The 23,658-nt window shown below is 39.8% G+C and overlaps 1 protein-coding gene across 1 annotated transcript in view; it reads right to left on the reverse strand.

The window, feature by feature from the left end:
- LOC124272606 (anaphase-promoting complex subunit 4-like) overlaps positions 1-23,658 on the reverse strand; it is a 184,685-nt gene that overhangs the window by 156,831 nt on the left and 4,196 nt on the right. Inside the window, exons 2-9 of the mRNA XM_046707806.1 lie at positions 16,294-16,426; positions 16,030-16,129; positions 14,992-15,199; positions 14,374-14,400; positions 10,767-10,872; positions 10,195-10,302; positions 8,878-8,961; positions 7,830-7,925 (exon numbers count right to left, since the gene is read on the reverse strand). Of these exons, the coding sequence (XP_046563762.1) occupies positions 7,830-7,925; positions 8,878-8,961; positions 10,195-10,302; positions 10,767-10,872; positions 14,374-14,400; positions 14,992-15,199; positions 16,030-16,129; positions 16,294-16,407 (843 nt within the window). The 5' untranslated portion in view covers positions 16,408-16,426. The remainder of the gene's footprint in view (positions 1-7,829; positions 7,926-8,877; positions 8,962-10,194; positions 10,303-10,766; positions 10,873-14,373; positions 14,401-14,991; positions 15,200-16,029; positions 16,130-16,293; positions 16,427-23,658) is intronic.

The raw sequence follows: 23,658 nt of genomic DNA on the forward strand, positions 1-23,658 counted from the left end.
TATATTATGATGCAATGTTTCAGTATAGATTTGTATACCATTGTCACAGGACTCAGTTGTCAACAGTATACTGCTCTATAAAGAAGATGTCACCCATAGAGATGTCCTTGAGCAATGAGTCCCTGACCTTGAACCTATTTCACTAACCATCGAGGCAGTCTAGCCTTCTCGCGAAAACAGAAGACATTAATGGATGCCTGATATCAGACTGTTTGTTTTCCATCGCAATTAATACACATCTGTGACCTGAGACAGTTCTTGTCAACAACTTAAATCCCCTTGTTTAATAAAATGCCTAGTCTGTCTCACAGTCCCTGAACCACATTAATTTCCCGACTGCCAAGCCTCTCTGCAGTGCCAAAGCCCTAAATGAAGCAAGTCTAGATTTCCTCAGGTTCTGAATCTCTGGTCTCCCCGGGGGCTCCTTTTCAATATAAATAGGCTTGTTTGTTACTATCAAAATTATATATATTCAGAGACTAAGCCTTAGTCTATAAAATGCCTTGCAGTGTTCCAGGGGATGCCAGAGGTGGCCAGAGGATGCCAGTGTTTTCATCCTTCCCTCATGATTACAACATTCAATAACTTGTAACAAGCCAACGATCCCAACACTACACGATATATTTAACAGTAGCTATCAATAATGGAATAAACACCTTCCCATACTTCCAGGTGAAACAGACACACTGCTACTGCTTGACAGGTGTGATGAGAGGTGACTGACAGATAGCAATTACTGGTCAGGTGTGATAAGGCCAGTTGGTGGGCCCCTGACAGGAGGCCCCTGTGGTGTGGACAGTCTCCCAGTTTCAGACTGGTTATAGCAGGACATGTAATACTCCAGGTGATGAGGCTGGTTAACCCCCTCCATCGAATGCTACTGTTGAAATTTACACACATGCCATGAGTACACAACAATTGATTAAGTCGCAATAATAGAAAGATTTTTTGAGATGTCAAAACTTGTTACACATTTTGGGGCAGACAATACAGTAGAAGAGAATAAAGAGTTGAATCTAAGAAGTATGATTCCGTGGGAAAATATGTTGACAGATACATGCAAAACTAGACATGTTTTTAACTCAAACCATGAAGTTAAAGTCTTTGAATGTCATTTAGAAGTGATACACATAAAGGTGCGAACATATAGATGTCAGCTTATATAGTTTGAGGAACACGATGTTTTGAAATATATTCTTATGTCTTCATCACATAGCCCAATATTTTTTAGATATTCATCCTACAACAGTGTATTTAGTACTGTCTGACAATGTTTTTCGCAACAGCCTGAAGCATAATTATTATTTTAAGCAGTTTGAGGGACAGTATCAGCATAGATGTTGTTATCAGTCACGCCAATAAAGTAATACAACATACATGTCAATTACATGCAGACTGCCATGTCCATATAGCAGTTCATTATCACACGGCCACTAATTGCAGTCATAAACCCCAATGATGCTTCACACCAGATGGAGCCAATTAGCATCTCAACCCTACAATCTGTACCTTTACTGCCAGCCTTGCTCAATTGCCTTACTTCAAGAAAAACATGTTATTCTGGTGACTGAGTCTTTGTATTTAGTAAGTCCAGTTAGATGAGAAGCAACAGATGGGGAGGCATAAAAGAAAGATGAGAAGGTAGGGAGAACAGGATGGTGGTGGAAGGAAGGAGGAGGGGAAAAAGGATGGAGAGGAGGTGGTTGGGAAAAAGAAAGGAAGGAAGGAAGAAGGATGAGTAGATGAGAGGAAGCTGGGGAAGGAGGGAGGGGAAATAGGAAGGAAGGAAGAAGGATGAGAAGAGTGTATTTGTTTGTTGTTTAACGCCACAGTCACTATATTCCAGATATATGGCAGCGGTCTGTAATTAATCCAGTCTGGACCAGACAATCCCGTGATCAACAGCATGAACATCAATTACGCAATTGGGATACGATGACATGTGTCAACCAAATCAGTGAGTCTGACCACCTGATCCCGTACGTTGCCTCTTACACGTTTTTAATCGGGATTTAAATCATTAAATATATATGCCTATATTAATCCTGAAGACATATAGGCACCACACACGAAAAGTCAGCTCAGTGCTCATTCACATCATCACATCAGCCTGACCACTTGATCCAGTTAGTCGCCTCTTATGACAAGCATAGGTTGCTGAAGACTAATTCTAACCTGGATCTTCACGGGTAAGTAGGAACAGTAAATCAAGGAGGTAGGAGAGTGGGAAGATGGGAAGGAAAGAAGAAAGTAGGATTAGAAGAGTGTGGAAGATGAGAGGAAGATGTGAAAGGAAGGAGGCAGCAAGATTGGAAGGAAGGAAGAAAGTAGGCAAGATTGGAAGGAAGGAAGAAAGTAGGATTAGAAGAGCGTGGAAGATGAGAGGAAGCTGTGAAAGGAAGGAGGCAGGAAGATTGGAAGGAAGGAAGAAAGTAGGATTAGAAGAGCGTGGAAGATGAGAGGAAGCTGTGAAAGGAAGGAGGCAGCAAGATTGGAAGGAAGGAAGAGAGTAGAATGTGAGAAGAGGGTAGAAGAAAAAGGGAGGGGAGGCAGGAAGGAAGGAAGGAGAGAAGAAAAGAGGGGGAAAAAGGAAGCATATGTGGGTGACAGGGTGCAGATTAGGAAGAAGGCGAGATAGAGGCACTGAGCTGGTCAAACCAAGCACGATTACTTCACATACAAAATACATAATATGAATCTAAGTATTCTTCAGCTTGAAGCCTGCTTTAAGGAAAAAGTCTAAATGTCTCTCACACTTCTCCCTGCCTCAGGTGTTTTATGCCCTTGTGGGTGCAAGGAGACATATAATGGGGCTAGCACATTACAGGTACATCACAAGCAGATGAGGGCATTTTTAGAGGAAATAATTAAACGAAGATGACAATAAATCTTGGCTCAAATCTGTTAATCCTTTCAGTCTGTTTTCTTGGCATGTCCTCGGGGTTAATGGCAGACATATTTATTGTTGCAACATGTCCAGTGAAGGCTGATTCTTGGCCAGGTCCATCTGGTAGATAAATCTTCAAATGATGTTTTTGGTTCATTATCAGAAACTTCTTTTGAAAATTGCTTCAAATTTCCTTATTACACTTGCTCAAATGTAAATACAATAATATGGATTAGAAATGAAAAATAAACTAGTGGAGCGATATGATGTGGGTATCATAAACCCAAACCACATTTCAAACTTGTGTATTTTTAAACTGTCATTTGCAGTCAAGTATTCCAACAATCCAACATAGAAAAACTGTTATATCTTCCTTATTGAAACATCCTTGAATACTGACTTCCAGCACAAGTCAATACATCCCAGCATAAGTCAATATATCCCAGTACAAGTCAATACATCCCAGTACAAGTCAATACATTCCAGCACAAGTCAATACATTCCAGCACAAGTCAATACATCCCAGCACAAGTCAATACATTCCAGCACAAATCAATACATTCCAACACAAGTCAATACATCCCACCCTAACTCAACAAATCCCAGCCTAAATCAATACATCCCAATATAACTCAGCAAATCCCAGCCTAGATCAATACATCTCAGTTTAAATCATACATCCAGGCACATGTCAATACATAAAATCCCACACATCCGAACACAGGAAAAGTGAATGGTTGAGAAAGCAATAATTACATTTCTTGAGCATTATGCTCCTACAAATAGCAATAGCAGACTTTAACCTAAAAAATTCAGAATATTTTACATTAAAACAAATTCAACATATCCAAAGAATTGAAACTCCATTTCACCAACAGACTGACTGACTGAGTTTGGTTTCACGCCGCTTTTAGCAATATTCCAGCAATATCACGGCGGGGTACACCAGAAATGGGCTTCACACATTGTACCCATGTGGGGATTCAAACCCGGGACTTCGGCGTGACGAGCCAACGCTTTGACCACTAGGCTACCCCACCGCCCCCTTCACAAACAGAAGAATAGTCAAGGGTTTAAGCTGTATTGTTTGGGTTCACCTGGATTGATTGTGGCCCTGACAATTGTCAAACTGTTGGCAGTCAAGGGTTTGGACTGACATAGTGGGATTAGGACCCAACAACACAAAACAACACTTACAGCAGCAGCAGATGTTGTTTACATAAGACATTACACCGACACCTCACAATGTGCTGTTGCAGTAGACATATGGTAGGCTCTATACTTTGAACACCTGGTGCTATAAAACACACAATCACCTAATCAAGGGCGGGGTGTTACTACCTGATGTACTGCAATAAACATTCGGATTAACTACTCCTGTTTATACACCGGGAAATAAGTAACATGTTTATTGGTTGTTTGTAAACAAGTCCTTCAAACTGAGAAGATGTATAACAATTAACTAGACAACCAAATGACAATGAGTAAGTGAGTTTTGGGTAAAATACCTAACACTTCCTTTCACCATTCCACGACCTTCACTCCTACCTGTCCCATAGAACATAGTGTTGATTCAGCAGTGATCAGAAAACAATCTACCGGCACCCTCAGTACTTCTCATAACCCCCATCTGCATTCTACCCCACCCCACACAACAGTTAGTACCTTTTTATGAGTTGTTAAGATCATTTTGTTATTGAAAATTTGTAAAACAGTGAGTGAGGGAGTTTAGTCTTACGTGCTTTTAGCAATATCCCAGCAATATCACAGCTGGGAACACCAGAAATGGGCTACACACATTGTACCCATGAGAGAAATCGAACCCAGGCCTTAGGCGTAATGAGCGAACGCTTTAACCACTACCCCTTGTAACACAAGGAAAGGAAAGGACTTTGTTAAAAACATGAAATGTTAAAGTCTCCTGTATAGCTGTTCAATAAAACATCCCCAACTATGTAGTGGTGGTCTGATTAATTGAAATAATCGAAGATTGGTCGCAAAGAAACGACCAAGCAATCGATCATGTTTTCTCATAATCGAACACAATCAATTTTGGAACACTTGTTTGCAATAACAATATTTTTCACAAGGTTGGTTTTGTCTGTTAGATTTCATTAGCACTACAAGCTCTTCCAATTCATGATTGAATTTATTTTAAAGACTCCATGAAATTCATGTTCCTAACATGCTAGTCATCCTTTAAAGATGTGAAATTTGCAAATGCATTTTGTGCAATTTGCAAAGAAAACGAAAGAACTACATGTTTTTTTCTTTATCTTTTGTGCATTAACAAACATAACCAGGAAAATTTGATAAATGACGCTAACCAATTATTTTCGATGATTGATCGGTTGTAATGAACCAATCATCAATTATGAGATTGAAACCAATTCCCAACACTACAACTATGATTTCTTTGAGAGGCATTTTAGAAGTTGTGAAGATGAAGGAAAACTGATTTGTATGGATAGTCAACTTCTTTATTGCAATGAGTGCGATGATTGATGGTTGTGAAGGTACTAACACCAATTATCAAGCAAGTGATACAACAACTACAACTATGGTCAGAAGTCACCTCGGCGGAGACAAATAAACATTTCGACCCGCATCATTGGTAGTTATAATAATACGAAAACATCAACCTTAACTTGCCATAACTACACAACAAACTACACAGCACTGTGTAACCCAACATGCTGCTGATGGGGGTAGCCGTGTTGATTGTTCCCATTGTTCTAGGTGTGGGAGATTACAGGTGTGGTCACAGATCACTGCCAGGCAGGTATGGGGGTAATTAGTGGGTGTTGATCTCTGACACTTGCTGTGAGGGAGGGGGGCTTATCTAGTTGGGGAACAATCTGCCACTGGCACACTTCAGGAGTGTGGTGTGGTGTGGTGTGGTGTGGTGTGGTGTGGTGTGGTGTGGTGTGGTGTGGTGTTGTGTGGTGTGGTGTGGTGTGGTGTGGTGTGGTGTGGTGTGGTGTGGTGTGGTGTGGTGTGGTGTGGTGTGGTGATGGTATATTTTAAACATTCCTATGACTGGATCTCTCTGACTGATACATTTTATCTTTCTTCATCAAAGATTGATCTAGACCAGCTCAGTTGCCAACATTCAGTCCAAAATCTCCCCAAAAAAGGTCTTTGAAAAGTCCCAAATAATAAATTTTCATTCATTCAAACATTTGAATGCAATCACATACTGCAATGTGAATGGAATCACATACTGCAGTGTTAAAATACATCTAAAATGAAGAAAGTAAGAACATATAAAACAATGAACCTTGCTCCTGAATCAGATAAATGCACCCTGTGTAAGGAGGAATTCAGACTGGGGCCAATTAAACTGTAGACTGACACAAAATTACATACTACTAACTCCAATGGCCTGCTGTGAAAGGAGTTATTTACGCACATGTGAAAGTCAGCTATATAACCTTGTTTGAAACAGCCTTGACAACATTCTTCTGATTAATTAATCTCACATCCTGCAACCTTCACCACCCATATGCTCCATCTCTTAAAAAAAATCCATCAACAACTAATTTGCAAATTGATTAAACCGATTGAGAGAATCTGCTATAAATTCCATGAACAGCTTCCAATTTTCAGATTCCTCAAGATCTAACAAAGTCTGACCATATAACATGGATGAGATCACTTAATCCTATGACAGAGTATGACACAACACCAGACCTAGACGAGCAGACGCATGCCAGAAGCAGACGTCTGCTTTCATCCACAATCCACTCAATCAACAACTGGCTAAGATTGTTATTTTATTCCCTTTGCAAAGCCAGCCTGTTGCTGATTATTTGGCCACAATTGTATCAGATTGAGGTGCATCAGTATTTAGATGCCAACCCTTTACCCAGTCTAAGTGGTGAACACACTGTGTAATGGATCATGATTTGACAGAATGTACTTGAATCCAGACAAGAGGCTCTTCTCTGATCAGAATTGCATTTAACCTGTATATTCCTGCCAGAAGGGCTAGGAAATATTATGTAATGCAATAATGTTCAAAAGACACATTTTCTAATAATAAACTTGAGTACATTTATTACTTCAAAGTATATAAATTTTACAGATTTTAAAACTATAAAATGATTCAGACAGCTGATTCAATATCTATGTATCATTTATCATATTCGAAATATTGAAATAATATTTATTCATGTTTAAAGATTCAATTCTTCACACCTCCAAAAACCCTTGGGGAATTTTTGATCAAACCCCCAAACACTTGTTCACTCAACCTCCAAACCCTCATTGACTCCCCTCCCAAATACCCTAGTCCCTTAGTCCTAGCATACTTCTCCCCCAAAGTCCCTCAAACCCTTGTTTATTTCTCCCCCAAAGTCCCTCAAACCCTTGTTTACTTCTCCCAGAAAGGTCCTCCAAAGCCTTGTTCACATGTCCCATCAAACCAACTAAGTCTCTCCCTCCCACCCATGTCAAGGTATCCTTGGTTGTTACGGTGACATAACACTCGATTAATAGTCAACTGTTATCTACCAACAGTTTAATATTGACACTGACGGAGACATACTTATCTCCTGCTATCAACCTAACAATTACTTGTACACTCCATTGCATGGCCTGATGTAACATTTCCTCTCATATCTACTGGACATGTTTGTTGTGCTGTAACATTTAACAACACGATATGTCAGAGCTGTTCTTGGTCCACTTTGTATATCAGCTAACAATTCTTCAAGTATGGATCTGATTCAGAGAAACATTCCATACAGGAGACATCAATCCATATCATATCAAAGTCTTTGTCATCTCAGTGCCTCGCTCAAGATTGAGGGACAGTTCAAAATGTCCATTTGGTTGTTTATTACAAGCTGAGGTCTCTGGGAAATAATTAATATATAACATGTTCCTGCGTGAGATATATTTGTTGAGTTTCAATTGCCCAGCAAGGGATACAACCTACCTTTTTGTCTTCAGCAAATTTGAGCAGCTTTGAGTCCATGGCCATAAGGATGTCCTCCCATGCTTCAGACATCTGCTGGATTGTCGTCTGGAGGTACTGAGATAGAGGGGACACATTTTGACAATAACATTTACTGCAATAGAGTGGGGGCACATTTTGACAATAACATTTACTGCAATAGAGTGGGGCACATTTTGACAATAACATTACTGCAATAGAGTGGGGGCACATTTTGACAATAACATTTACTGCAATAGAGTGGGGGCACATTTTGACAATAACACTGCAATTGGGGGCACATTTTGACAATAACATTACTGCAATAGAGTACTGCAATAGAGGGGCACATTTTGACAATTACACTTACTGCAATAGAGTGGGGCCACATTTTGACAATAACATTTACTTGGGGGCACATTTTGGCACATTTTGACAATAGCATTTACTGCAATAGAGTGGGGCACATTTTGGCAATAGCATATACTGCAATAGAGTAAGGGGCAATAGACATTTTGACACTAACATACTACAATACAAAGGGGCAGATTTTGACAATAACATACTCCAAGAGAGTGGGGGCACATCTTGACAATAACATGTTCTGCAACAGAGTAAGTACATTTTGACAAAAACATACTGCAATACAAAGGGGGCAGATTTTGACAATAACATACTCCAAGAGAGTGGGGGCACATCTTGACAATAACATGTTCTGCAACAGAGAGGGGCAAATTTTGACAATAACATGTACTGCAAAAGAATGGGGCCACATTTTGACAATAACTTCTGCAAGAGTGCGGGCACATTTTGACAATAACATGATCTGCAACAGAGTTGGGGAAAAGTTTGACAATAACATGTTCTGCAACAGATTGGAAGCACATTTTGACCTCTTATAATAAGAACAGTTGCTGGGGCCTTGTATATTTCCCAGATTCTCCACAAGTCTAGTCAATACAGGAAGTGCTGCCATATATATTGTAACTGATGTGGTAAATTTGGTGAATAAGTTAATGTACTGGATGTCATATCAGCTTCAACCACTTACCCCCATCAGCGTGGCTATCTGTCCATACTTCAGGGCCAGTAGTCGAAGTTCCTTATGTCGCGATGCAAAGAGGGTAGTATCATACTGTCAAATATACACATGGAATATTGTCACAGTAATGTTAACAAAGCTTTGTTTCAATACATTTAACCAACATGACTTATCTACAATTAATATCATATTATATTATTATATCATCATATTAATAACTAAAACGTCATTAGTTTCCACTATTCAGGCTATATGATGGCAGAAACTAAATAATAGGTGAGTTGAAATTGGGTTTAACGTCGCGCTGGAGAATATTTTGCTCATATGACGATGTGCATGCGTGTGTATGTGTATGTGTGGCTGCTTGTACTAGCCCAGACTGAAGCTGGTTTTATAGTGCTAGCCCACTGAGATACCATGCCGCAGTGAAGCATGAATACCCCACTCAGACACAGTATACTGACTCCGAGCCGACCAGTCCTTGTTGTAACCATTAATGCCGAGCGCCAGGCAGGGACCAATAAGTACCCTGTTTTAACGTCTTTTGGTATGACGCGGTCAGGGATCGAACCCGCGACCTTCCGCTCTCTGGGCGGACGCTCTAACCACTACACCACGGAGGCTGTCAACTAAATAATACAGTCTGGACAAGGGTGCTGTTGTTCAAAACAACCTTAGTGCTAAGATCGCTTTGTACAACGGCACCCAGGTCATTAAGTGTTGATGTTGTGAGCATAAGTCCACATTGTTAAGTTACGACACCTGTCTATGAACCAAGTCACCAAGCCTGTACGCCAGATCCATTTGGTGCCTCGCTCCTGCCAGCATCGACATTGCTGTTGATCATTTCGAATCGGGCTTTTTTTTGTGAGTGTTTATTGTTCAACGCAGCACTTAGCAATATTTCAGCTATATGACGGCAGTCTGAAAATAATCGAGTCAGGACCAGACAATCCAGTGATCAACAGCATGAACATCAAAAACTACGCAACTGGGATACGATGATATGAAACCAATTCAGTGAGTCTGACCACCTGATCCCATAAGTAGCCTCTTACACATTGGGATTCAAATCATTAGACTTACAAGATTTAAAAAACATGCCCATTTTAATCCTAGAGACATAAAGGCACCTCACACGAAAAGTCAGCTCAGCGCTCATTCACATCATCAAAATGTCTGTTTCGATATTTTAGTTAAAATCACTAAATATTTCATACATCAGTTAATCAAAGTCATATTTTGTCCAGCAGTTCCCTTCTAGTTCATTGAGAAATACTGGCCTATGACTGCCATGGACAATAGGGTAAGAATGTATATGCAGACCGTGAGGAGATAGTAGTCGATATCATCGGACATCTCAAGGGTTGACTCCACAACCACCGACAGACAGTGCAGGTCCTGAGATAAGATGGCCGAGTGAACACGCCGATTCTGTTGAAAAGAAAAAAATGTTGAAAAGAAAATTCAACAGTCACACACGATACTAGCTCTTTGTTATATATTGATCTTTGAAACATGTTCCTCGGATCTACAATTGTCTAAAATGATTCAGTTCTCAGAAATTTGTCACTGTCTGTAAAAATCATGAGCATGGATAAGGTAACGTCAACAAAAGATAATAATCAAGTCGTATATGGGATTCAAACCCATGATAATAGGATGAAGAGATACAAGTCTGCACAGCAAATTGCAGCACTGTGAATGATTTGTCAGCCAGGCACCAGACTTGAAAATGAACAAAAATGTCTAAGTATATTTAGTATGTTCCATCATATGTTGCACTGAATTCAGATTTTCTTGGTAAACTGTGTTGCCTCAGACTGGTCCTCCCCCAATTATGGCATCCGAAGCTGGACAGTGTTCAGGATTATAATGAAACTGTCATCCTCACGTACCTGTGAGCCATCTTGTAGACTGATGGAGACGACGGCTGCATGGAAGATGCCGTAGACAAACATCTGAAGCTCATCACGATTTGTTCCCACAAGCAGCAAGTTCAACCTGTATCAGAACAAAACAACCAAAAGGCACCAGTAGACCACCAGATCTATCTATTGCTGAGTTTGGTGAAGAAATATTGAGGCGGTTTTAGAGTTCTGCTCGGAAAAAGCACTACCACCAATTTCAGTCAGTCAGAACTTGTTGCCATGGAAACACCAAAAATATTTTATTCAGAATTCCAAAACTACCAAAAGGCACCAGTACACCACCAAGATCTATCTATGTGCCAAGTTTGGTGATGAAATAGTGAACAGTTTTAAAGTTCTGCTCGGAGGAAAAGACAAATCTGTACACGGACATGCGGACGTGTATATAGAAAAGTGGAAGGAAGTATTGAAAGGTTTTGAAAGTTCTGCTCCAGAAAGGGCACTATCACCAATTTCAGTCTAAGTCAAACTTGTTGCCATGGAAACGCCAAAAATATTTTATTCAAATTCCAAAACTACCAAAAGGCACCAGTACACCACCAGATCTATCTATGTGCCAAGTTTGGTGAAGAAATAGTGAATGGTTTTAGAGTTCTGCTCCGGAAAGAGCACTACCACCAATTTCAGTCTAAGTCGAACTTATGTTGCCATGGAAGCGCCAAAAATATTTTATTCAGAATTCCAAAACTACCAAAAGGCACAAGTACACCACCAGATCTATCTATGTGCCAAGTTTGGTGAAGAAATAGTGAATGGTTTTAGAGTTCTGCTCGGAAAAGAGCACTACCACCAATTTCAGGCTAAGTCAAACTTGTTGCCATGGAAATGCCAAAATATTTTATTCAAATTCCAAAACTACCAAAAGGCACCAATAGACCACCAGATCTATCTATGTGCCAAGTTTGGTGAAGAAATATTGAGCGGTTTTAGAGTTCTGCTCGGAAAAAGCACTACCACCAATTTCAGTCTAAGTCGAACTTGTTGCCATGGAAACACCAAAAATATTTTATTCAAATTCCAAAACTACCAAAGGCACCAGTACCACCAGATCTATCTATGTGCCAAGTTTGGTGATGAAATAGTGAACAGTTTTAGAGTTCTGCTCCGGAAAAGACAAATGTGCACGGACAGGACAGACGGACGGAATCCATTTTAATACCCCCATACGCAGCGTTGCGGGGGATAAAATTCTGGAAAAGAATCTTATGATAGGTTCGGTGGTGAGTGAGTGGACAGTTTTGACGAGTCATAAACAGATGAACTCTCTCTTGACAACCCCAATCCATCCCCAAACAATTATTGACTTAGTTTCAAATAGTTTAGTGAGTGAGTATGGTTTTATGCAGCTTTTAGCAATATTCCAGCAATATCATGGCGGGGGACACCAGAAATGGGCTTCACACATTGTACCCATGTGGGGAATCGAACCCGGGTCTTCAGCATGACGAGCGGACACTTTAACCATTAGGCTACCCCACCACCCCTAAAAATCGTTTAAACAATGCAAGACGTTGATAATTATTGAAAACATCTTTCATCAATGAACTGGGATTTCTGTTTAAAGCCCATCACAACCAGATCATGCATCAATGTTTATAATGAGAACATCAGATCATATCGCATCACCATACATCACAACCTGACTTTACTCTGGTCGCCATCACAACCAGATCATACATCTCTGCCATCACAACCAGATGTACATCACCTGGTCGCCATCACAACCAGATCATACATCACATATGTCTATTATCATCATCACAACCAGATCATACATCACCTGGTCACATACATCACTGGTCGCCATCACAACCAGATCATACATCTCCTGGTTGCCATCCACAACCAGATCATACATCACCTGGTCGCCATCACACAACCAGATCATACATCACCTGGTAGCCATCACAACCAGATCATACATCACCTGGTCGCCATCACAACCAGATCATACATCACCTCCAGATCATACATCACAACCAGATCATACATCACATACCAGATTATACATCTCCTGGTCAGCCATCACAACCAGATCATACATCACCTGGTCGACCATCACAACCAGATCATACATCACCTGGTTGCCATCACAACCAGATCATACATCACAACCAGATCATACATCTCCTGGTCACCATCACAACCAGATTATACATCAGATGGCCATACCAGATCACCTGGTCGCCATCACAACCAGATCATACATCACCTGGTTGCCATCACAACCAGATCATACATCACAACCAGATCATACATCTCCTGGTCACCATCACAACCAGATTATACATCTCCTGGTGGCCATCACAACCAGATCATACATCACCTGGTCGCCATCACAACCAGATCATACATCACCTGGTTGCCATCACAACCAGATCATACATCACAACCAGATCATACATCTCCTGGTCACCATCACAACCAGATTATACATCTCCTGGTGGCCATCACAACCAGATCATACATCTCCTGGTCGCCATCACAACCAGATCATACATCACAACCAGATCATACATCTCCTGGTCGCCATCACAACCAGATCATACATCACCTGGTCGCCATCACAACCAGATCATACATCACCTGGTCGCCATCACAACCAGATCATACATCACCCTGGTAGCCATCACAACCAGATCATACATCACCTGGTCGCCATCACAACCAGATCATACATCACCTGGTAGCCATCACAACCAGATCATACATCACCTACATCACCTGATAAGCCATCACAACCAGATCATACATCACCTGGTCGCCATCACAACCAGATCATACATCACCTGGTCGCCATCACAACCAGATCATACATCACCTGGTCGCCATCACAACCAGATCATACATCACCTGGTAGCCATCACAACCAGATCATACATCACCTGGTCGCCATCACAACCAGATCATACATCACCTGGTCGCCATCACAACCAGATCATACATCACCTGGTAGCCATCACAACCAGATCATACATCACCTGGTCGCCATCACAACCAGATCATACATCACCTGGTCAGCCATCACAACCAGATCATACATCACCTGGTCGCCATCACAACCAGATCATACATCACCTGGTCGCCATCACAACCAGATCATACATCACCTGGTCGCCATCACAACCAGATCATACATCACCTGGTCGCCATCACAACCAGATCATACATCACCTGATCGCCATCACAACCAGATCATCACATCACCTGGTAAGCCATCACAACCAGATCATACATCACCTGGTCGCCATCACAACCAGATCATACATCACCTGGTCGCCATCACAACCAGATCATACATCACCTGGTCGCCATCACAACCAGATCATACATCACCTGGTCGCCATCACAACCAGATCATACATCACCTGGTCGCCATCACAACCAGATCATACATCACCTGGTCGCCATCACAACCAGATCATACATTCAAATATTAATGTTTGCTTGTATGTTTGTTTGTTGTTTCACATCACACTCAGCAATATTTACCTGTTTGGCAACGGTCTGTTAAGTATCAAACAAGAAGAAAGACAAGGCCACCATTGATATCATAACAGATAAATGTACTTACTGTTGTCCTTTAGATAATGTCCCATAGCTGAAAAATATTACACTTGCAATATTATTGCTGATCAAAATCTTGCCAATACTCATGAAGGAATTATAAATGAATTCATTTAACCAATCCACACTGGAGCTGCTTTTCAAACCAATAGACAAGTAACCGGGGCTTTCATTCCCACACAGAATACACATTGAGAAATTTACAAAGTATGCAGATTACATTAATTCCATTGCCTATTAAAACGACATTCTGTAATACAAGGATATTGACATATATGATATCAAAAGACCAATGAGAATCTCAGCAATGTTGTAGCAATGTTGCAGCAATGTTATACTGCAACTTAAATTACATTTGTGATGTCATTCCATTGTCTGCTCACTCCATTATTTTTTAGGAAGGGAGCAATGTGTACCATTTTCAAATGTAAGACTTTGATGGTTCATTTCATTTTGACATTCTGACATTTAATTTTGATAACAGAAACATTACCAATACTTTGAATGTAATTTAGTAGAGTAATATCCGCATAACTCTCCATTCCTTAAATATAATGGGCCTCGGCTCCATTATTTGTAAGAAACGGAGAGTTACTCGGACATTACCCTCTACTGTATGCATCACCTTTTGTTGAGAGGTTGTAATTTGGGCAGGTAATCTGCAGAGCTGTCCTCGGGGTAGGGTTCCGCTGTCCATTCTGCTCCGTCTGTAAACACCTGTGATATCCAGGTCATGCTAGTTACCTCCCCTTCCACCGTCATCGTGTGAAGGACTTCTGCGTTCTCCACGTCACACAGCTTGAGCTGGCCAGACTTGTAGCCAACTGCCAACACTGCAAACACAGACTCCAGTGTAACATCACACCAAGTCTAAGTGATCATCCAAAACAGATATACTGATACTTTGAAAGACATCTTTGAAGTTTTTAACCGGGAATCCTCGTATTTAAGCACTGTCATTATTAAGCCCATGGGTTTAATAACGAGATTTGATTTTCGAATTTAGCCCATGATTTCAACGCAACAGTTCAAATTTTAAAAGAGTTCTCCCAAATTATAATAGTTATGATGAAAAGATGATTAAATTTGTTCATGGAATAAAATTCGTACCATTAAAAGTTTTGTTGTATTTGACCTCCTCTCGAATTTAAGCGCCAGGCTTAATTTCAGAAAAATGTTTCTTAGATGAAATGGGTCAAATTCAAAATTAAGCCCAGGGCTTAAATACGAGGATTCCCGGTAATTTTCAGCAACATGGCCACAAAAATTTTGTTTGTTTGGTATTTAACGTCACACACAGCAATATTCCAGCTATATGGCGGCGGTCTGTACATAATCGGGTCTGGACCAGACAATCAAGTGATCAACATCATGGGCATCGATCCATCTTTGGGATACAATGACATGTCAACCAAGTCAGCGAACCTGACCACCTGATTCCGTTAGTCGCCTCTAATGACAAGCATGGGTTAATGAAGACCACATGTCTGAGGCAGCTCAACATAAAAAAAAATCGTTCAGCATCATGCCGACAGTCCTTATCACACATACTCCAGAAGGAGCTGAGAATACTTCAAAAAGCCACCCCCAACATCTCCCATGCACACATGTGGCTACATATATTTTTATGGTTTGATTATACTAATAACATTTCAGGTCTGACCTTTGCCATCTGGTCTCCATGCAAGTCCTCCAATTGTCTCCCCCTCACCAGGGGGCGCTAATGTCCACACTTTCTGCCATGACAGGCGATGCAGAATCACCTGAACAGAAAAACATTTTCATAAAGAATCTGATAAATCAGACCTTCACTAGAAATATTGTGACATAAACAAGCTCCTTAAGGTTACATGTGTACACAGTAACAAGTTATCAAAATTCCATCAGTATTGGTTCAAAAAATATTTTCAGGGACACATCTGCTTACCTCCCCTTGGATATTAGCAAGTGCCACCAGGTCAATGCGAGGAGACCAAACCATGTGACAGATCTCGTTAGACACATGCTTCTCATCTACCTGACGAAAAGCCTCTTCAGACATCTTCTAATGATTTAATGATCTGAAATAAATAAAGATTGGTATGGAATAGACATAGGACTTGGATCTATAGATGACCGTCCAATCAAACGTGAGACAAGCATCTACACCGAGGCGACACCATGTGGCAGATCTTGTTAGACACATACTTTACATCTACAAAAGACAAAAAGCTTTTTCAGACATCTTGTAATGACTTATTAACATGAAAGAAAAGACTGTATAAAATTGAAGCTATTTAGATCTATGTCAGTCTTTTTTCCATGGCAGGTAACTACTTCACACAGTAGCATTCGATAGCATTGTCATGGTAACAATTCCTGCAGTGATATGTCGTGTTTGCATCCAGGAAAGATGCAGCTCATTATCACTCTGTCCATTGGCCTTGAATTCCTAATTCCATCTGCACTGCACTGCACTGCACTGCACTGCACACCCATTACTGATTTTAGAGTAAGGGTTGTGATATATGTACAAATTCTAATGTCTTCTTTATCAAATTCTTATTCTTTATAAATCACATTTGTGTGAGATTCATGATTACATCAATCCTAAACAGGAGATCTGCTACAGCACTCACAATCCACCAGTCTGGATTGGACGTGTACCTATATTGTTCATATATCCAGGATTCCAAATTAAGTAATCATGTCCATAATGCAAGGGACTAAAAATGTCATTTAAGTGAGGTAGGGTAGCCTAGAGGTTAAAGTGTTCATTCATCACACCAAAGACCTGTGTTCGATTCCCCACATGGGTACAATGTGTGAAGCCCATTTCTGGTGTCCCCCGCCGTGATATTGCTGGAATATTGCTAAAAGAGGCGTAAAACCAAACTCACTCACTTCTTGTGCCCTACACAGTAATCTTGTTGGAATGTTGCTAAAAGCAACTAAAGCTGAATTAAATCGCATGTTCCTCTACACAATCATGCATGTACCTCAATACAATTTGTGAAAATTAATGTCTTGACACAGTGCATCATTCAAAGCATCTCAGAAGTTTTTTGTTTTCCAAATGAAATGTAAATATTTGTGACAATTATTTTTTCTTCCTCGTGTTACTGGAAATTCAATTCCAAAACACATAACAGAATTAATAGCATGTAGGCAAACCTTGGATTAACGCTAAACTGCTACAACCTACACCAAAGCTTGTTTGAAACACAAATTCACAAGAATTTTAACCATTAATACCATGGTATTGTTTTAATATTAATAAGTGTCTACAATCCTCTTCCCAAAAGGCTGAAATCTCTTGGTAATTGTACCACCAATATTTGCATAGAGAGTATGGTTCAACTCCAAAATTTAGCAACATTCCAGCAATATGATACAAAAGATACCAAGAAAAGGTTTAACATTTGTCCAGACAATATGCACCAATGCATGTGTGTAGTAGAACAAGCAAACACTATATTTATGATAAATACAGTATACATAACTATGACTATTATGTAGACATTGCATTTTCTGTAAAATATATTCAATATAAAGACTAAATGTTAGTCTACATTATTCTGTGAAGTTACACTTACCATTTTCTAAACAAAATTTTTTATTCAAACCAAACCATTATTTCATTCGAAACAAATTTATATCAAACTGTCCAGAATTATATTTCATCATTAATGAAACACTTCAGTTTGAGACTAAAGAATGCACCAAGCTTCTGCACAATGCCAATATTTCACAAGCATCATCACCCATGGCAATCAGAGGACAGCAGGAACACTCCCTGTGACTATGGACAACAAATCTACCATGTCCAGACCAATCTATCTCTCCTTACTGTATCAGCATAATGGCTATTTGTATTCAGCTATGTACCAATATTGCATTGAAAGTGAAAGTGTCCTTTATGTCCGACTCAGCCTGCACTGTGATGTGACTGAATCCGGAGATGAATGGCCATTAACACTCAGATTAAAACAGTCAGGGAACAGAAAGCATTTATCACCAGTGTGGTTTAATTGCTGTAAATGTTCAGAATGTGTTACCCTCCATTTCCACTAAACAGATGGGGTAGTGTGGACATATGTTCCCCTTAGTCATCTCTACACTGAGTGAGTGAGTGAGGTCACGGCAATTTCTGATCGTATCGGGTGAACCGGTTCGCAAAAAGTGTACCACAATAGATCATATTGTGAAGTTCGAATTGCAATAAACCGGTTAACAGTATTATCGCCCACCCCTAATTACATATGTAAATCTTTTCATGTGAAGTTTGTATACCCGTAAAGAAAACTTTACAAACATTATAACTTTGTAAGCCAAGTTATCATTAAATTGAACACTTTGGACAAAGCACATTACTCCAGATTTACAAATAAACGTTTCACTCAAAATACATTCACAGTAAAATTATTTACCAGTAGGTATTTAATTCAAAGTAGTCTCTTCCAAAGTCGGTTTTAAAGTGACTCCTACCAGATTAACTCAACACGACAAAAAAATGGGAAAGATGGTCTCTTAAATCAATGTATTTTCATTCATAACAAAGTTGGTTGCTTTAACTATTAAATGGGGTCTGCACTGAACAGCACCCTCCATTTATTTCCAAACAATTTTAAATGCTAGTCCATAAACTACACTGAATCTAATGACAATAAACTTGACACTATCACGAAAGTGGATTCCAAAATGTGGGGAAAATGACAAAATGTCCTCCATTTGCATTCAGTGGCCTGCCAATAAAAACAAATAACTGTTACCTTTCTCACATAAAATGACCATCTCCGACAAAATGTTCCAACATTTAGATTGACTCAAACTGATCCTATAAAGTACAACCTCATTAGGAACGTATAGAGCAAGAATTACAAACAGTTATCATGTTCAACATCTTAAAGAGACCCATTTTGAATCATCATTTTTATCAGAACAACCAACAATGGCCAATAATGGCATAGGATTTAGCTCTAATGGTCTCCAAGTTGGGATGATTTCAAACGGTTAGTCCAACGACATTACAACCACTATCATGCTTGAATCAAAACCAGACATTCTTATCTACCTTCTCCAAACACATCACAGAAAACAGAAATGAAAAGGCTTCATAATAGAAGGCAGAAAATCAGGAAGTTCTATTCACTTCATTAAAAGCCCTCGATTGCTTTGATGACCAAAGGGGAGAGATTTTACAGCCATGGTCACATGACTGGGAGGAGCTGGGCTTAATCCTAGTCAGTTCTGCACCTCTTTGATCAGCTGATGTAATGGTCACTATCTGGTCCTGATTTCAAACACTGCTCTCTTTTCAATGGGCTATTATTTTCTCCCAAATGGATGACAAAAATAAGCTGGCATCATAAACATTTATGTCCTGTGTTAAGCTAGAGCTGGTCAGTGTTAGAGTCAGGTTGCACAATCTTATGTCCGGTTTATTGGTTTATAGAGGGCAGGGAGTGGATGACCAACACTTTCCCAGTTTGTCCAGTTTGTAATTCACAGTTGGAAAAGTGGTAAAAGTCATGAAATGACATTCGGCAAAGAAACATCAGCTGATTTGCTACCTGATCACATAAACTTAAACGCCAGCGAGCAGATTACGTAACTTGAATGAGTGGGAGCTAATATTGAGTTTCAGAGAAGGATGGAGCTTATGTCCATGACTGTAGATGCAGGGAAATAAATATACATCATTAGAGTAACTGGTCTCCATAAAACATTTATGTGAAGCTACTAAAATGTACAGTTAATTAACAGTCATCTGGCTCTCATTCAGGCTGAGCAGTTCTCGGACAAGAATATTGCAGGAAGTTTCGTAATCAAAATAGATTGTATTATGATAAAACTTGGGATTTCAATAAGAATATATCTTTCAGAAAAATGCCAAAAATGGTAAGAGTTCTGTGAAACAAATTGTTCTTCATAAAATAATTCATTACAATTAATTAAATCTTCTTCAATCCTTCACAAACGTGAAGGATTCCTTTTTATTTATACAATTTAGTTTCTAAATAAACTGTTCAAGTTATGAAAAATTACATTTCTATTACATCAAATACACATATCATGAAGTTGGATATAACTGAGGAACTGCAAATGTATTATAGGGAGGGTAGGATTATGGAAATATTACATAAATCCAAGGGGTAAAATATTATAGTCCTCAGACTAATCTCCCTTCCCTTAATAAATGAACGCTTCATTACCTGACTATTTACTCTTTATCTGGAACAGTGAAGACTTGTCACACACCTCATAAAGGAGGGCTTAAATCTTTGACCTCTGCAGATAAAATGTTGGATATTTCACAAATTACATAAAACTTTTTCACTAACACTACGCAAGAGGGAAAAATGCCCAAAATGTGTGAAAACCACTAAAAGTGAGGAATACCTGAGAGTCGGTGACAAAAGTCATTCAATCTGTCAAACATTTGTGTTATACAATTTCCTGCAGACAATTGTTGGGTGAAATACCTAACACTTCCTTTCACCATTCCATGACCCTCGCTCCAACCTGTCCTATAGAACATAGTGTTGATTCAGCAGTGATCAGAAAACAATCCACCCTCAGTACTTCCCACAACCCCCATCTGCATTCTACCCCACACCCACAGAACTCACTGTTGATGAAGTAATCTACCCCCAGCATACATCAGAGTGAGTGAGTGAGTGAGTGAGTGAGTGAGTGAGTGAGTGAGTGAGTGAGTGAGTGAGTGAGTGAGTGAGTGAGTGAGTGAGTGAGTGAGTGAGTGAGTGAGTGAGTGAGTGAGTGAGTGAGTGAGTGAGTGAGTGAGTGAGTGAGTGAGTGAGTGAGTGAACAAGCGCATGCGCGCGTGAGTGAGTTGGGTTTTAGCAATATTCCAGCAATATCACAGTTGGAAAGACAAAAAAAGGGTGGGGAATCAAACATGGGCCTTTAGCATAACAAGTAAACACCTTAAACACTGGGCTGGGTTTTGAGTGAGTAAGTGAGCAAGGAAGCCTTTGTGCATGTGGAAGTGAGTGGAGTGGTTTGGGTGAGTCAAGGTTCAACACTGTTAAAGCACTTTTCAAGCAATTTCACACTAATCCACAAACAATCCACACAAGGAAAATGAACGAATATCCCTCACCCACTAACCCCTATCCCATCGCAATTCAGTTCTCTGTTTGCAAGACAGTCATGACACAGTCATGGAATTGTGCCAATGTCCATCACCACAGTCTCACCCCTGCCGGAAACAATACTCTGTTTATACAGTAGCCTGCCCGAGAGCAAGCTCGACCATGTCCTATCATCTGTCATCCCCATCTCAAACACTGAGGAGAAAGCCACAGATCCTCTACTTCAGTCCTGTGTCAGGAAAGCCATTAACAGAAAGGATAAAAGATGGTACTGTTTGGAAAAATTCAAATTAGGCACTAATGAGTTTGAATGAGGAAACAGACTACGTTTTTCATTTTACTTCCTGTTCTACAGACAAAACACAAGTCTGAAGAGGAACAAATGATATTTGCATGATAACGGTCTTATCATCTATAACGAAATGTTGCATCCATTGTTATGAAGAAGTCGTCTATCCATAAAAATTGTTCCGTTTCATCATTCCAGCTTCTAAATGTCACGGGACGGTGGGGTAGCCTAATGGTTAAAGCGTTGGCTCGTCACGCCGAAGACCCGGGTTCGAATCCTCACATGGGCACAATGTGTGAAGCCCATTTCTGGTGTCCCCCGCCGTGATGTTGCTGGAATATTGCTAAAAGCGGCGTAAAACCAAAACTCAGTCAGTCAGTCAGTCAGTCAGTCTAAATGTCACAAGTCTATATTTCTATGTTCTATACTTAGCAGTGAACTGAGTTCACAAAAACATCATAATGATATTACATAGATGATATATAATGAGTGCCCATGTCATGCTATGTTTAGGACACGAGTGCCTAAATGTTGGTATTTCCTGAGCAAGAGCGAGGGATATACCAATATGTAGGCACGAGTGTCGTAAACATAGTATGACATGGGCACGAATATAATATTCTGTTTATTACCAAAGTCGTAATATTGAGGAAAATAAACCCAAATCTACTTCCAAACATAAGCTGGCTACCCACCGTCGCCGCATGTAGAACGTAATGTCATAGAAGAAACGTGACGTCATAGCATTGTTCATGACGTTACGTCACCATGAGAAAGTGATATTTTGCCTGAGGGCATCATATGAAAAATATTAACCCGATATTTTCGCCCTCGTAGGTAATAAAAGGTTTATCCTGGCCAGTATTTGATATGAATATATTGGACTGCATCTAGAAGCTGCAGGCAAAGACTAGAACTCTTCAGGTCCTCAATTGCCGGCGCCAGGCAGGGACCAAAAGCATATTGCAGCAGTTATTGTAACTCATTAAAAAATTGCAGCATTGTAACTCATAAATTCACATATAAACTTACTGCATGCCATATGGACCCATACAAATAAAAAACTATGGACCCAACACAAGATCTACTGCTAGGAGCTTACAGGCATGTGTTTATTTCAACACTGACCTTGGCCTACAAAAACTTCAGTCCCTAATAGTTAATTTCAAGGGTCCATGAAGGAAACAGTAGGGTCCTGTAATGTAATGAAATAGTGTTGTGTAATATATTGCAAGATTTCAAAATCACCATAATTATTGGGAACAATGAATCTTGCAGGACATCTATCAGAATGCACCATATTTTTTACCTGCCTTTATTCTAGACACTTGTCCGTACAGGACTCACGTTTTTCAATTGTGTTAAACATTATAAACATACTTTTCATAAATATCACTTTTCCTTTGGTGAAACTCTCATTTCAAGATGGTTATTGCTTATTCTTATCATTATCACTACAAAGCTTACAAAACGGTCAAACTTAAAACTTTATTCTTATGTCAGCATGACTTTGCCTGGTCATGAGTACATTATCTTAAGTTTTACCATCAAAATAGACATGATTACCTGTTTTGCAAATGCCTGGTGTCATAAACAGTTTTCAGTGATCTATTTATATCATTTCTACCTCTATTTTGCTTTTTTTGCCTGTTTTTCAAGACCAGTTATTCTCAGGGGAATGGCCAGTTCAATCTGTTTGGGCATGAAATCAAGACCAGTTATTCTCAGGGGACCCAGCCGAACCAAAAGCTAACTCCCATTCTCTAACATAGACTTACGATGTTCTTAGTGCTAAGATCGCCTGTGCAGGCAATCGCTAATCTCAGAAGTTACCAGTTCTGAGAAACCCATAAGCATAGGTAACCCAGCCTAACCTGGTCCTTTATTCTCGAAACGTTCGTAGTCCTAA

This window comes from Haliotis rubra, unplaced genomic scaffold (assembly GCF_003918875.1).
Source record: "Haliotis rubra isolate DU_JTF1 unplaced genomic scaffold, ASM391887v1 Scf171, whole genome shotgun sequence".
In the NCBI taxonomy this organism is placed as follows: Eukaryota; Metazoa; Mollusca; class Gastropoda; order Lepetellida; family Haliotidae; genus Haliotis; species Haliotis rubra.